General features: G+C 37.7%; 1 protein-coding gene across 2 annotated transcripts in view; it reads right to left on the reverse strand.

Annotated features, from left to right (window-relative positions):
* The window catches only part of LOC149070056 (rho GTPase-activating protein 100F-like), a 165156-nt gene that overhangs the window by 40791 nt on the left and 108552 nt on the right, over positions 1-15813 (reverse strand). Inside the window, exons 4-8 of one of the 2 annotated variants that reach the window (XM_089249407.1) lie at positions 15292-15660; positions 13877-14053; positions 12479-12774; positions 10330-10709; positions 2755-2936 (exon numbers count right to left, since the gene is read on the reverse strand). In XM_089249407.1, coding sequence (XP_089105533.1) covers positions 2755-2936; positions 10330-10709; positions 12479-12774; positions 13877-14053; positions 15292-15660 — 1404 coding nt within the window. Of the gene's footprint in view, positions 1-2754; positions 2937-10329; positions 10710-12478; positions 12778-13876; positions 14054-15291; positions 15661-15813 lie in introns of both variants that reach the window. The other variant, XM_089249406.1, reaches the window with a different exon arrangement.

Consider the following 15813-nt stretch of genomic DNA (forward strand, 5'->3'; position numbering starts at 1 on the left):
TTCTTCTTTTCTCTAGTCTTGACATTTTTATTGTCAGTCTAAAAATCCAATGTCTTCATCACTTTGTGAAAGAATCTTAAGAAAATTCAAGTTGCCAACACATAAAATGCTTTCTCTGGAGGTCTTAACCACAAGAGATTGATGGTGATGATGATGATGTTTTGGCACGGATCCAAAAACAGAAAAAAAAAAAAAACTCTCATGTTTTTAAAGAATTTAAAAAGAAGAAAAAAATATCTTTTAATGTTTTTTTCCCCCTTTTCGTTAAAAAATATGAATTTAATTTTTTTTTCCAATTTTCTTTTATTCATAAAATGAATTAAGAATAAAAAATAACATTCGAGAAAGAAATTGCGATTTCGAAATTATTTTGCATTGATATTGACGGAATTTCTCTTCTTTTTTTTTTTCGCTTCGATTTCTGAATTTTTTTTTTTTTTCTTAAGATTTCGTTTTAGGGGAAACATAATTTGTTCACGGGGAGAAAAGCCATTTTCCATTTTTTTTTAATTATTTCTATCTTTTCCTACCTTTTATTTTATTAGTATTGTTAATTCCAATGGAAACCACTTTGGATTTATTATGTCGGCTTCTTTTTTTTTTTGATATCGAATCAATCTCCATTCGTATAATTTCTATTTTTGTATGTGTTTGCATGATTATTGAAATTTTTTTTTCGCAATTTCTCTTCTTTTTTGACATGAATATTAATCTTAATATTACCATGTAAATCGTATGTACTATCGAAAAGAAGTTTTGTATTTTACTTTCATCGTAATTTTGAAGTATCATCATGCGAAGTAGTACGGTTTTGGATCACTCAAGCGTCCCGCGGCACTTTTACAGATCCTTCAGTGACCTGCGCCACATTCACAGATCACTTAAGTGACTTGCGGCACATTTACAAATCACTTAAGCGACCCCCCCCCCCCACAGCAGATTTACAGATCCCCTCAAGTGATCCGCGTCACAGTTTCAGATCACTTGAGTTTCCTTTGGCACACTCCCAAATAACTTCAGTTATTTAGTGACCTGCGGTACAGTTCCAGATCATTCAAGTGGTCCACAGTGATTTACTTAAGTGACTCCCGGTACATTTAGAGATCGATTAAGTGACCTGCGCCACATTTACAGATTACTTGAGTGTCCCTTGGAACACTCCCAAATAACTTCAGTGATTCAGTGATTTGTGGTACAGCTTCAGATCATTCAAGTGGTCCGCGGAGATTTACTTGAGTGACTCCCGGTACATTTACAGACCGCTTAAGTGACCCGTGGTACATTTATAGATTATAGATCGCTTAAGTGACTCTCGTCACATTTACAAATCACTTAAGCGACCTACAGTAGATTTACAGATCCCTCAAGTGATCCACTCCACAGTGGGTACACTCCCAGATAACTTCAGTGACCTGTTATACAGTTCCAGATCATTCAAGTGGTCCGCGAAGATTTACCTAAGTGAGTCCCGGCACATTTAAGATCGCTCAAGTGACCCGCGGTACATTTAAAGATCGTTTAAGTGACCCGCACCACGTTTACAGATCACTTAAGCGTCTCGTGGGACGTCTACAAATCACAATCTGCGGCACTGTTCTAGATCGGAATTGATATAGAAATTATCTAAAAATTATTTTTTGCATTGATATTGACGAGTTTTTTTTTTGTTTATTAATTTCTGAAAACATTCAATTTTTTTTTATAATTTTCAATTTATAAGGAAAACATAATTTCTTCACGTGGAAAAAAGACATTTTCCAATTTTTCTTACCTCTATCTTTTCCTACCTTTTATTTTATTAGTATTGTTAATTCCAATGGAAAGAAACCACTTTAAATAAATTTCTTTGGTTTTTTTTTTTTTCATATCGAATCAATTTCAATTTCATGTAATTTCTTTTCTTTTTTGCCTATGTTTACATGATTATTGACATTTTTCTCGCAATTACTTTTTTATAAGAATAGTTGTTTTTTTTAAATATTTCTCTATTAGGGTATACACAAATGTGAAGTTATTTTTCTTATTAAGGTATACACATATGTGAAATTGCATGCTTTGCTTCAGATATGCACATATGCGAAATTACTTGTTTTAGTATTAATTACTTGTTTATTAGTATTACTTGTTTAAGATACACATTTTTGGGAATTTAATTGCTTTGATTAGGATATACTAAATGTACTTATACTGTATAATAGGTAGTTTTAATTAAAATTCTCATGTATGTGAAATTTACTGTTTTAATTAAAATTTAAATATTGTGGAGTTTTCTGTCTTGATGAAGGTATACACACATGTGGAGTTACTTGCTTTAATTAAGAAATATGCATATGTGAAGTTACTTGTTTTGATTTGTTAACTTATGGACGTGCAAAAAATTATGTTTCAAAAGATAACTCCTGTGCATGCATGAAGTTATTCTTTTCAATTTTGCACTGAAACATGTAATATGCTATATCAAATTACTATTTTTGATGTGTATATACGCGTATTTGCATTGTGAGTTTCCTCATTATACTGAAATCTGCTTTTTTGGCGCCGAAAATCAATTTCATAATTTATTTGAATTTTTAGCGGGAGAGCGATATTAAAAAAATAAATAAATAAAATATAAAATATGTCGAAACATATATTAATTTTCAGAAAATGAACGGAAATTCCAATGAAAAGTTCGAATGCACACGTGAAGTTAATTTCATTCACACATCAAAATGAATTTTATGTGAATCATGTTTACTTCGAAGAGATACAAACCTGCTTTAGTCGGTCAAGCAATGACTCGGCGCTGTGGGCGCTTCTGGGCAGTTGCGGTCTCATGGATTGCCCTCCGCCTCTTCTGCTGATGCCGCCCTCGTACAAAACGGATGTAGATGGGGCCCTGCCTAGCCATTGAGTGTATTCCATTGAGGTGAAGATCGGCGATGTCATTCGTCGAGCTGCGAAATGAACATATTCCTCTTGAAGATGATAATTTGTTTAGCTCAACATACAAATATCAAATACATTAAAAAAATATATATTTTTTTTTACTTCAAAATAAAACTTTAAAAACTTAAATCTCTTTCACACTTTCTACATAAAAAGAAATAAATTGCGGCAAATAAACAAATAAAGGAAATAAAAAAATTAAATTAAGAAATGAAAAATTACCAAAATTGAAGGAAATAAAAACAAATTAAATTGAAGGAAATTTCTAAATTAATTTAATTAGAGAAAACAAAATTAAAAATGTTAAATTAATAAAACTTAACTCAGCAATTCCAGATCTGATAATTAAAATTTTTAGTGCATAAATTTTTGAAATACTCATATCTTATTACATAACATTTATTAACATAACATACGGTACTTGGAAAAAATTGCGGCAAAATATAATAATTTAATTCATAGGGTTGCCTGGAAGGACATTATGTCCCTTGGGCAAATACGATTATTGTGTACATGTCTTGTCTTTTCCATGTGGCTTTTGTTCTGTCTTTTGGGGCCATTCAAGTACTACGTAAGCAGATTTTCAACCATTTTTGACCCCCCCCCCCCAGCAAAATTTCGTCAGCAGCTTAGATATTTCATATCTTCAAAAAGGGGTGGTTGATGACGTAAGCAACCTTCAAACTCCCCCTCGTCATCAAAAGTCAGCAAATCCGATACCCCCCTTTTCCCCCCGATGCTGACGTAATACTTGAATGACCCCTTTATATATATTTTGTGTTCGTTTCTTGCAAAGAAAAAACTATAGAACTAAAGAAAATAAATAAAGTTAGAGGAAACAAATAAAAATTAAGGGAGTAAATTAATGAAATATAGTAAAGGCACCAAAAATAAAATAAAATAAAGCAAAATAGAAATTAATAAAAAATAAAACGAAATAAAAATAAATTCAATTAAAGGAAATAAAGATAAAATAAAATGAAAAAATTAACTAAATTAAAAAAAAAGATTAATACAGGGTGGGAAAAAAGTCCGCAAAAACTTTAGAAATGATTAAAAACGGGAAAAATAACCGAAATAAAAAACGGTTTGCTGGGTTAGCATCGCTAGGTGACGGGAATTTAAGACAGGGGGGATAACAAAAACATCCGATAGATGGCGCTCGTACGAGTGACTTCAGTGGAAATATGCAAATGAGATGGTTGTAAGAACTTGCGCGCCTAATGCACAACCAGTTCACCGTTGTAAACCGTGTATGTGAACAAGGATGCTGAGTGCGGAGGATAAAGCTTTGCTGGTGAAGTTGTTTTACATGAACCAGGAATCAGCGACCATTGCCTCGCGTAAATTCCGAGTTCAGAAGAATGTGAAGACTGGAAAAAAGGGCCTTTAACAGCGACAGGTCTCATAAAGCTTGTTTAGCGGTTTGAGAAAAATGGAACGCTGGAGGATCGTGTAAGAGTCGGACGACCATGTTTAAGGAAGGCGCGTTCACCGCTGTTGCAGCCGAAATGGAAGCGTCAGCGTCCGAATCAGCTGCAGGGACCAGCAGTGCTGGTGAAGCTGCCAGACACTTGGGCTTACCACCATCCTCGATACGCAATATTCTTCATGGAATCCTTGGTCTGTGCCCATACAGATTGCAGTCGTGCCATGAACTTTTGCCAGCGGATACCGTACAGAAAGAAGCATTTTCGAGGTGGGCTTTCTCCAAAATCCGGTTATTTTTCCGGTTTTTATGAATTTTAAAGTTTCTACGGACTTTTTGCCCACCCTGTACAATATCAAAGGAAATGAAAATAAAATTAGAAGGCAATTAAAAAAAACCGGCTACATAATAAATAAAAAAACAAACAATTATACGCAAATAGATAAAAAAAAATTAATCAAATTAAAGACTAATATTAAACTAATAGTAAACTTCAATTCACATTTGTGTACAGATCTCAACATGAAAATTCTCAAGCCAATAGAGCAATAAGTCATGTATAAACATCGTAATTTTACATCCCTATTATCTCGGTGAATATATTAAATTTAAAAGTATTAACATTTTTGGCGTCTTTTCAGAGCAGGGTTGATATTTCGCCAACTGAAAGTTTTAGCACATTTGGAGGGGGGGGGGGTCTGCATAGAAGTTTCTAATTTTTTACTTCTGTTTAAACTCGCCTAAATAATTATTACATTTTAAATGACTGCATACTATTTTGAAAACATTTCGTATCAGCAAGTACTGTGTGTTTGTAAACTCTATAGCTGGAGAGATAGTCCGCTGAGCAAACAAAAAAAATAATAATCTTCCAGTTTTTTTCAGAGAAATTCTTTGTTGTGAACACATACGATTTCAATTTTTAAACTTCCTTCAATTTTTTTCTATTTTATTTTGTATTAAGGAATCAGCAGGGCTATTTCGGACAATGTCTTCAATGGAACCCTCGAACAGGCAATCGAAACTCTCCAATTTTCTTTTTGCCCCTCCCTTTCCTTTCTCGTCTATTGAATTTTTTCACATTTAGAGGATGTTTTGTACGGAAAGTTCTAGAAGCGATTTCAGACCAAAAAACCAGATAGGAAATAGAAATACCAACGTAAAAAGAAAAGAAAAAAAAGAGAAGGGGGGAAAAGTAAGCAAAATAAAATAAAGTATCCGGAAGACGATTTTTGTTTCCTGGAAAAGGAAATGTGTTTTCCATTTATATATAGATAGTTTTTTTTTCTTCTTCTTCTCTTAACTAACGTCCCGGAAATTCCGGGAATGGTATCGCATTTTTTTTTTTACGTATTCAGGGGGATAGTTTGGTCGAGATGCCGTATCTTCTAATACTTTTCTGCCCTCTTTTCATTTTTTTTTTAACGTAATAATAAAAAAAGGCAACTACTCACGACGTCCAAGCACATCGATTTCAAAGAAAATGGGATAAAGGAGAAAAATGCTTTATGAAAAAAAAAAATGGTGGTTTGTATTCATGTTATCATTATTATTTTGGGTTCTTTTATGCATCCCGTTCGAGGAGAGAACCCTTTCATATACTACAAAATACGTCTCGATTTATTCAAGTTGAAATTTGAAATATAACTGGAATTGAATAGGAGCTGCCCAGACACCAAGGAAAAGTTTGTGTGTTAGATCTGTATGTTATGGTAAGGATCGAAAGATTGTGTGCTGTCAGGATATTTTAAACATTATTTTGGTGTCTCAGGTTCATGGAGGGACAAAAAAGTTTTATAACCGATATATCGTACCATTTAATTTCGTTACAAGAGGGCTCGACTGTAATTGATCAAACCGACGACATTGCGAAGATTTTGCCATCTCGACCACTTGACCCCACCGTTCTTATTCCTTCCCTTAACCATTTAGTCATTGGAATGATATTTTCGAAACAATATTTATGGAAAATTCATCATAAGCAATTCATCGACAGCGAAAATTTTCAACTGGAAGAACTTAACAGATGATAAAAAATCCACCGAAAACGATTTGTTTGCAACAACTTATCTGCGGAAAATCCACCGAACGCAATTTATCTGCAGATGATCCAATGAAAGCAATTTATCTGCAGAAAATCCATCGAAAGTCATTAGTTGAAAATCCATCGAAAGTCATTAGTTGAAAATCCATCGAAAGCAGTTTTTCTCTCCTGAAAATCCATAGAAAGCAGTTCTTCTCTCCTGAAAATCCATAGAAAGCAGTTTTTCTCCTGAAAATCCACAGAATGTAGTTTAACAGTTGAAAATTCACCGAAAACAATTTGCTTGCTGAAATTCCACTGGAAGCAACTTAGCGGAAAATCCACTGAACGTGATTTATCTGCAGAAAATCCACTGAACGTGATTTATCTGCAGAAAATCCACTGAACGTGATTTATCTGCAGAAAATCCATGAAAGTGATCTATTGAAAATCCGCAGAATGCAATTCATCTATTGAAAATCCATGAAAGTCATCTATTGAAAATCCATGAAAGTCATCTATTGAAAATCCATGAAAGTCATCTATTGAAAATCCATGAAAGTCATCTATTGAAAATCCATGAAAGTCATCTATTGAAAATCCATGAAAGTCATCTATTGAAAATCCATGAAAGTCATCTATTGAAAATCCATGAAAGTCATCTATTGAAAATCCATGAAAGTCATCTATTGAAAATCCACAGAATGCAATTCATCTATTGAAAATCCACAGAATGCAATTCATCTATTGAAAATCCACAGAATGCAATTCATCTATTGAAAATCCACAGAATGCAATTCATCTATTGAAAATCCACAGAATGCAATTCATCTATTGAAAATCCACAGAATGCAATTCATCTATTGAAAATCCACAGAATGCAATTCATCTATTGAAAATCCACAGAATGCAATTCATCTATTGAAAATCCACAGAATGCAATTCACCTATTGAAAATCCACTGGAAGCAACTTAGCGGAAAATCCACAGAAAGTAATTTAGCTAGTGAAAATCCACAGAAAGTAATTTAGGGGTGTCACGACCCCTGAAGCCAAATTTTCAAACATGACTTCAAAAAATACTTCATTCAATCTCAAATAAAATACTAAAAATTTCGTGTCAATCGGTTAATTTGTTCTTTCATAATAAAAGAAAGAAATAATGAATTATAGTGTAAACGTATACAAGAAAAAACACTTTGAACGCGATTTTCTCAGAATGCAGTTTCGGAGCTCATCCGCACGATTAAAAAAAACTACTGCAAAAAAAATTTGTAGAAATGTTTATTCGACATGTGTTAGTAAAATGAACCTCGAACTTGAATATCAGACGTTTCGTTAGAATTTCATGAATTTTTAAAGTATGAGAAAATATATAAATTTCAAAAATCTAAATTCAACATTTTTTTAAAAATACACTGCTGGCCACCGTAAATGCAACACCCTGAAGGAAGCATGCAAATAATATGAAATTTACAACATGCATTAGCGGAGGTGAGATATGCAAATGATTAGAATTTTAGCGCAGACGCACATCACGCGCGCCTGTAGCGCCACTTCAAAGCACTATTTAAGGCTTGGCGATTTCGACGATTTGAAGTACGGCAATTGTGTTTTTCTTGTGGTTTTTTCAAAAAAACGATCAATTATGCCTCGTAGAAAACAGCGATCATCTTTTGATCAAGTATCCGAGTTCGACAGAGGAAGGATAGTGGCCTACCGAGATTGTGGATTATCTTTCAGGGAAATCGGTAGTCGTATTGGACGAAACCAAACAACTGTAATGCGGATATGTGATCGTTGGATGCAGGAGGGTACGACGGACCGACGTGTTCGATCGCATCCACCTCAGTGCACCACTTCACGTGATGACAGGCGTATTGTGCGTATGGCAGTGACGGATCGCTCAGCCACATCACGAACCATAGCACAGCACATTCAGTCTGTACCGCATCATCCAGTGTCTGCGCGTACCATTCGACGCCGTTTACAGCAGAGTGGTCTGTCCGCAAGACGTCCATTGCTTCGTCTACCCTTGACGCAGAACCACAGACGTCCCCGCCGCCAATGGTGCGATGAAAGAAGGATGTGGACGGCACAATGGAATGAAATTGTCTTTACTGACGAGTCACGCTTCTGTTTGCAACACCACGATGGTCGGATTCGAGTCTGGAGACACCGTGGAGAGAGGATGCTGAACAGCTGCGTTATGCACCGCCACACTGGTCCTGCACCGGGTATTATGGTATGGGGCAGTATTGAATATCACTCTCGCACTCCTCTAGTACGCATTGCCGGTACTTTAAATAGCCAGCGCTACATCTCCGATGTGTTGGAGCCAGTTGTCCTTCCTTACCTTCAGGGCTTGCCCACAGCCATATTTCAACAGGATAATGCGCGACCACACGTGGCACGCATTGTCCAAAGGTTCTTCGTCAATCGCCAGATTGAATTGCTTCCCTGGCCAGCTCGCTCTCCGGATCTTTCGCCGATAGAAAACATGTGGTCCATGGTTGCTCAACGATTGACCCAGATTACATCCCCAGCTGCCACACCAGATCAACTTTGGCAACGCGTGGAAGCTGCTTGGTCTGCTGTACCCCAAGAACACATCCAAAGTCTCTTTGAATCAATGCCGAGGCGTGTGGCAGCGGTGATCTCCAACAATGGCGGCTACTCTGGCTACTGATTTTGGCAGGAACCACACTTCACAGAAGTCTATAAATTTAATCATTTGATGCTTGGTCAACATGTTATCTACAAAATAAATATTGTTGCGATATCTCTTGTCTTTCTTGGTGTTGCAATTTGGGTGGCCAGCAGTGTACTTTCCACCCGTCAATTGCTAAATCCGAGGTTCATTTTACTAACACATGTCGAATAAACATTTCTACAAAATTTCAGAATTTTCGGAGCAGTAGTTTTTTTTAATCGTGCGGATGAGCTCAGAAACTGCATTCTGAGAAAATCGCGTTCAAAGTGTTTTTTCTTGTATACGTTTACACTATAATTCATTATTTCTTTCTTTTATTATGAAAGAACAAATTAACCGATTGACACGAAATTTTTAGTATTTTATTTGAGATTGAATGAAGTATTTTTTGAAGTCATGTTTGAAAATTTGACTTCAGGGGTCGTGACACCCCTAAATTGCTTTCTGTGGATTTTCACTAGCTAAATTACTTTCTGTGGATTTTCCGCTAAGTTGCTTCCAGTGGATTTTCAATAGGTGAATTGCATTCTGTGGATTTTCAATAGGTGAATTGCATTCTGTGGTTTTCAAGTCATGTTTGAAAATTCGACTTCAGGGGTCGTGACACCCCTTATCTAGTGAAAATCCACAGAAAACAATTTAGCTAGTGAAAATCCACAGAAAACAATTTAGCTAGTGAAAATCCACAGAAAACAATTTAGCTAGTGAAAATCCACAGAAAACAATTTAGCTAGTGAAAATCCACAGAAAACAATTTAGCTAGTGAAAATCCACAGAAAACAATTTAGCTAGTGAAAATCCACAGAAAACAATTTATCTGTTAAAAATCCATAGAAAGCAATTTATCTGTTAAAAATCCACAGAAAGCAATTTATCTGTTAAAAATCCACAGAAAGCAATTTATCTGTTAAAAATCCACAGAAAGCAATTTATTTGTTAAAAATCCATCGAAAGCGATTCATCGGCGGGAATTCCTTCGAAAGCAACTTTATCTTCAGAAAACCCACCGAAAGCAGTTATTCATCGGCGGAAAATAAGCCGTCAGGATAATTCATCAGAAAATTATTTATCAAGAAAATTATCATCTTCGATGATTATCAGATGAAAAAGGGGGGGAGGAGGGGTTATACATATTATGCACAAATAACAGCAGGAGTACAGAATTTTAATTTACGTTCATTTTCATTCGAGCTGAATCAATAAAATATAGCAATTATATATGTTGCCATATACGTACCTCTATCCCTGCGCCCAGCCCTGGTTGCGGGTAGCTCTGGTGCTGACAGCGCCCCATCGCTGTCCTCTTGCGAATCATACGGCAACAAGCGCATGGCTGCCGTCTGCGGGTGCTGTTGTTGCTGGTGTATCTGCTGGAACCTCCTGAAGTCCATCTCCGACATCCTGACACGAGGCAGTGAGTTGCTGCGTCCGCTTTGTGCGTATCCTCTGGCTGCCGCAAAGTTTGGCCGAATGACGCCTCGCTGTCGTGATGCCATTAGTGCGTTCTTGGTTCCCTCCGAAGCCTCCGTGTCCGAAGCACTCTCCACTATGGGTTTCCTGGCTCTCTGGGCCGCGGCCATTACTCCGGGTGGCTGTTGGGTCATTTCGTCAGCTGGTCTGGGGGAGGGGGAGGAAAAAAAAGATGAAATTTAAGTGTTGCCATTTTACAGTGTTATCGTTTTACAGTGTTGCCATTTTACAGTGTTATCGTTTTACAGTGTTGCCATTTTACAGTATTACCAAGTGTTGCCATTGCCGCGTTTACACACGTTTTCTACACAGTTTTTGATGATGGTTTATGGCAAGGGTTGCACAACCTTTTCAGCCCGCGGGCTTGATAGGAAGTATTTCTGCCTCTGTCGGGGCGGAAAATTTTATCCAAAGTGTGACCATATGACCTGCATTTTATGAGATATTATTGGATATATTATATTATATTATGGGGTGTATATATATATATATATGTGTGTTCTTTTATTTTCGTTGTGTATACCGATGGTGTACACCCTTTCCAGTCCGCTGGCCAAAAAACTTTTATTTATGACCATATGACGCGCATTTTACGGGACATTCCCGTTAATTTGGCGGTCCCAGATTTTTTTCATAAACCCCATTTTGAACAAGGCTTACTTGAACTTTTTGAAATCAAGAATTAGGATTATTATCATGAATACCTGATTGTTTTCATTTACACACTTCATGAATAATAAAATATATTATGATAATTATGCAGGATCTATCATAATTATAGTCATAAATTACACGTATATTCATCTAACATATTATGTCAAACACACACATAGGATTTTTTGGTGAACTACATTCTCACTTGTAGTACCCATCATTTTTCGCGATGCGATTGGTAATTTTAGCGATAATTACCAACTCTATTTGCCTTTTTTTTTCTGTAACTGGCATTTTCTGTAACTGAGATTTTTTTTTTTCTGTAACTGGCATTTTCTACTTGCCTTTGACAACTTTTTTTGGCTGTAAATGGAAACTTCACTCGCCTTTGAGAATTATTTTTTGCTGGAATAGCAACTTATATAACTTAACTTTGAGATATTTTTTTTTTTTACTGCAATGGCAACTTCACTTGCCTATGACAACTTTTTAGGCTGTAATAATCACTTTACTTGTCTTTGACAATTTTTTTTTTTTTTTTTTGGCTGTTACTTTACTCACTTTTGACAATTTTTTTAGCTGCAACTGGCAACTTCACTCGCCTTTGAGAATTCTTTTGGATGTAATTGGCGACTTTACTCGCCACTTTGACAATAATATTCTGTATTTATAATAAAAGAAACATGGGCAGCCTATAGGTATTTATCGTGTTGTGTGTATTGATACTTTTCTACCGAAACAACTTTCGCGGGAAGGATAGATGTGGCCCCTTGACTGGCCGCATTTAGTCTTCGGGCCGGAGCTTGTGCACCCCTGGTTTATGTGGGGTGGTTAGATTTACATTAGACACCTTTCACTAGCTGCTCACTAGCACCTCAGTGTATGTGCCCGATTCAGTACTCGAGATGAACTCGATCAAACACCCTCTATGTTTCATTCGAGGATCTGCACTATGATAATTGGAGTCGGAGCATATTTGCCAGATATAGCCAACTGGTTCTGATAATGGGCTTAGATGGGGTACATGTAACTCTAAAAAAAACCGATTGAAATTATTTATGTCTGGATTCAGGTGCGGATGCAGCGCAATGTTTCGGGAGGGTGGACTTATTGAGTTGGATCGCCCCATAATTTACGGGATAGAGTTAGCACCATATTATTTATTAGGCTGTTAGGAGTGGTGGTCGCCCTCCCCGGATGTGAGATACGGTGATTAGATGTGAAAATATGGTGAGTGAGGGAGTGATTTTTTTTTTAATTACCTGCGTGGTCGCCCTCTTCTCTGCAGTGTCACCGAAAGGCCAGAGCCGGACCTTCTCAATGGCCTGCCGAGCGAGTAGTACCGATCGTAAGGGTCGGACCCGAGGGTCGAAATCCTCTGCTCACTCTCGGTGCGAAGGAGTTTCGTGGATCGGGTGCGAAGCGAAGGGTCGTCCAAGTGCCTGTACCGTTCCGGGAGACTCCTCTCGCTCCTTGGGTGTTGCATCAGCTGTTGTTGCTGCGGGGAGAAGTTGAAGAGCCGCCTGGGATCTGTCGGCTCCGCGTGGAATGTGTGCACCTGCTGAACCGAATAAATCAAAAATAATAATAATAATACAAGCAAGTCGAATGATTGCATTAGTTAGCGACGATCAATAATTTTAATAGCAATATGTTTTAGTGTGCAGAGATTCTTAGCCCCTTTTGCGTTCCACGGACTCTTTGCACCAAGAAGACGAAGGCCGGGCACCCCCTTGTCAATAAGATGTAGGATATACATGCTCAACCCTCTGAGTCATCTGATGTGACCGCGCCAATTAATCGAACCACTCAAGTGGTCATCAAATCAGTTAAGCGTCACGTGGCACATTTCCAGATTACTTCAGTGGCTCGTGGCCCATTTGTAGATCGTCTAAGCTGCCAACGGCACATATCCAAATCAGTTAAGCGATATCAAGTACATTTCCAGATCACTTGAGTGACTGGAGACACGCTTCCGGATCACTTGGGTGAACCGAGACACGCTTCCAGATCACTTGGGTGAACCGAGACACACTTCCAGATCACTTGGGTGAATCAAGACAGCACCGATAACTTGAGTGACTTGAGACATGCTTCCAGATAACTTGAGTAGCTCGCAGCAAACCTATAGGCTACCATTTAAGCGGCTCGCGATACATTTATAGTTCACTTGAGCGGCCAGCGGCATTTTTATAGATTATTTAAGAGGAACACTTCACACATTTCTAAATGATTTGAGTGACTCGGAGAGCATTTCCAAATCATCTTAGTCACTCGCGGCAAATTTCCAAGTTACTCAAATGACACGCGGCAAATTTCCAAGTAACTCAAATGACTCGCGGCAAATTTCCAAGTTACTCAAATGACTCCCGGCACATTTCCAGATAATGTAAGTGGCTCGCGACACATTAACAAACCAATGAAGTGGACCCGCACTCTCCAAAAGATTGAGCACCCTTGATGTAGGCAGTGGACCCCTTTACAGCACATAATATTGCAAAAACAATATTATGTGCTGTTAAGTTAATCAATTTCTCATCTAAGTTCACGAACACCCTGCAACCTCTTCAAGGACAAATAGGGGTCCGTGGACTCCTTTTTCAATGACCGAGTTTCGATATCATGAGTTATATGCAAGACGGACAATGGGATCAGAATACCTTCTCTGACAATGATTCGAGAGTAGTTGGAAAACCGTGCTGTGGCTTTGGCTGTCTGGTAAGAACTGCAGGTCCTCCTCTTTGCTGCTGATTCTGCTGCAGGTCAGCCCACATTCGGTGGTCGTTCGGTGGCTTTGGCGGGCCTTGTTGTGATGGTACGTAATAGTACGGAGCAACCTGTAATAAATTAAAAAAATACCAATCAGAAAAATTTATACCATAGGCAGAAGACGTAACTGTAGTATTGATTATTGAACTTTACGGACCTAATTGGCTACTGAACCATACAGACTTCATTAACTATTAAACTTTACGGACTTGATTGACTACTGAACTTGACGACCCTAAGACTTCATTAACTACTGAAACATAGAGACTTCCTTAGCTACTGAAACATAGAGACTTCATTAGTTACTGAAACATAGAGACTTCATTAGCTACTGAAACATAGAGACTTCATTAACTACTAAACTTTACGGACTTCATTAACTACTAAACTTTACGGACTTGATTAACTACTAAAGTTTACGGACTTGATTGACTACTGAACCATAGAGACTTCATTAACTACTAAACTTTACGGACTTCATTGACTACTAAACTTTACGGACTTCATTGACTACTAAACTTTACGGACTTCATTGACTACTAAACTTTACGGACTTCATTGACTACTGGACCATAGAAACTTCATTAACTACGAAACTTTACGGATTTTATTGACTACTAAACTTTACGGATTTTATTGACTACTAAACTTTACGGACTTGATTGACTACTAAACTTTACGGACTTGATTGACTACTAAACTTTACGGACTTGATTGACTACTGAACCATAGAGACTTCATTAACTGCTAAACTTTACGGACTTGATTGACTACTGAACCATAGAGACTTCATTAACTACTAAACTTTACGGACTTGATTGACTACTAAACTTTACGGACTTGATTAACTACTAAACTTTACGGACTTGATTGACTACTAAACTTTACGGACTTGATTGACTACTAAACTTTACGGACTTCATTGACTACTGGACCATAGAGACTTCATTAACTACGAAACTTTACGGATTTTATTGACTACTAAACTTTACGGACTTGATTGACTACTAAACTTTACGGACTTGATTGACTACTAAACTTTACGGACTTGATTGACTACTGAACCATAGAGACTTCATTAACTACTAAACTTTACGAACCTAATTGGCTAATGAACTTCAAGGACTTTATGGGCTATCGTACTTGATGGACCTAATTCATAACTGAACTTTAGGGACTTAGCAGACTATGCTGAACTTTAGGGACTTAGTAGACTATACTGAACTTTACGAACTTATTTCGTAAACTGAAGATTCGTATACTGAAGTTTAGGAATTTAATTGACTACTGAACTTTGCGTACTTACTTCGGCTTGTTGTGGCTGTCTCTGGGTCATGACCATCTGCCCCGGAGGCGGGTGATGAGATTCCAGCATCACTTGTGTCCGGCCGGTCTGAGGGTGCCTGGCTATCATCCAATCGTTCGGATCAGCTGGGTTGTTGTGATTGTTGTATTCGTCGGGTGGCTCCTCGACGAACTCCTTCTTGACGACGACCACCGGCGGCCTGTGCTCTTCCAGCGTCGGCCTAGTGGCCATCGCCGCGGTGATCCTCCCGCTGATCCGGGAGCGTATGGTGAGCACCAGGCGGCGGGGTATCGACATGATGATCACCACGTCGTCGAGACTCACGTGCCTGACGTCGACCAAATTCACGGCCAGAATCTCATCTTCGACCTGCGGAAATGATAATTTCAATGCTGAGAAGTTCAAATCCAAAAATTTATTGTACCAGCAATAATCGGGTCCTGGAAAACTATTGGAGAAGCATAGATATATTAGAAAGATAGGTACAGGGTGGATGAAAAGTCTGTGATACATTTTAAAAAT

Source organism: Pholcus phalangioides, unplaced genomic scaffold, assembly GCF_987345545.1.
Source record: "Pholcus phalangioides strain wild (caught in Gottingen) unplaced genomic scaffold, Ppha-v1.0 ptg000022l_1, whole genome shotgun sequence".
Lineage (NCBI taxonomy): Eukaryota > Metazoa > Arthropoda > Arachnida > Araneae > Pholcidae > Pholcus > Pholcus phalangioides.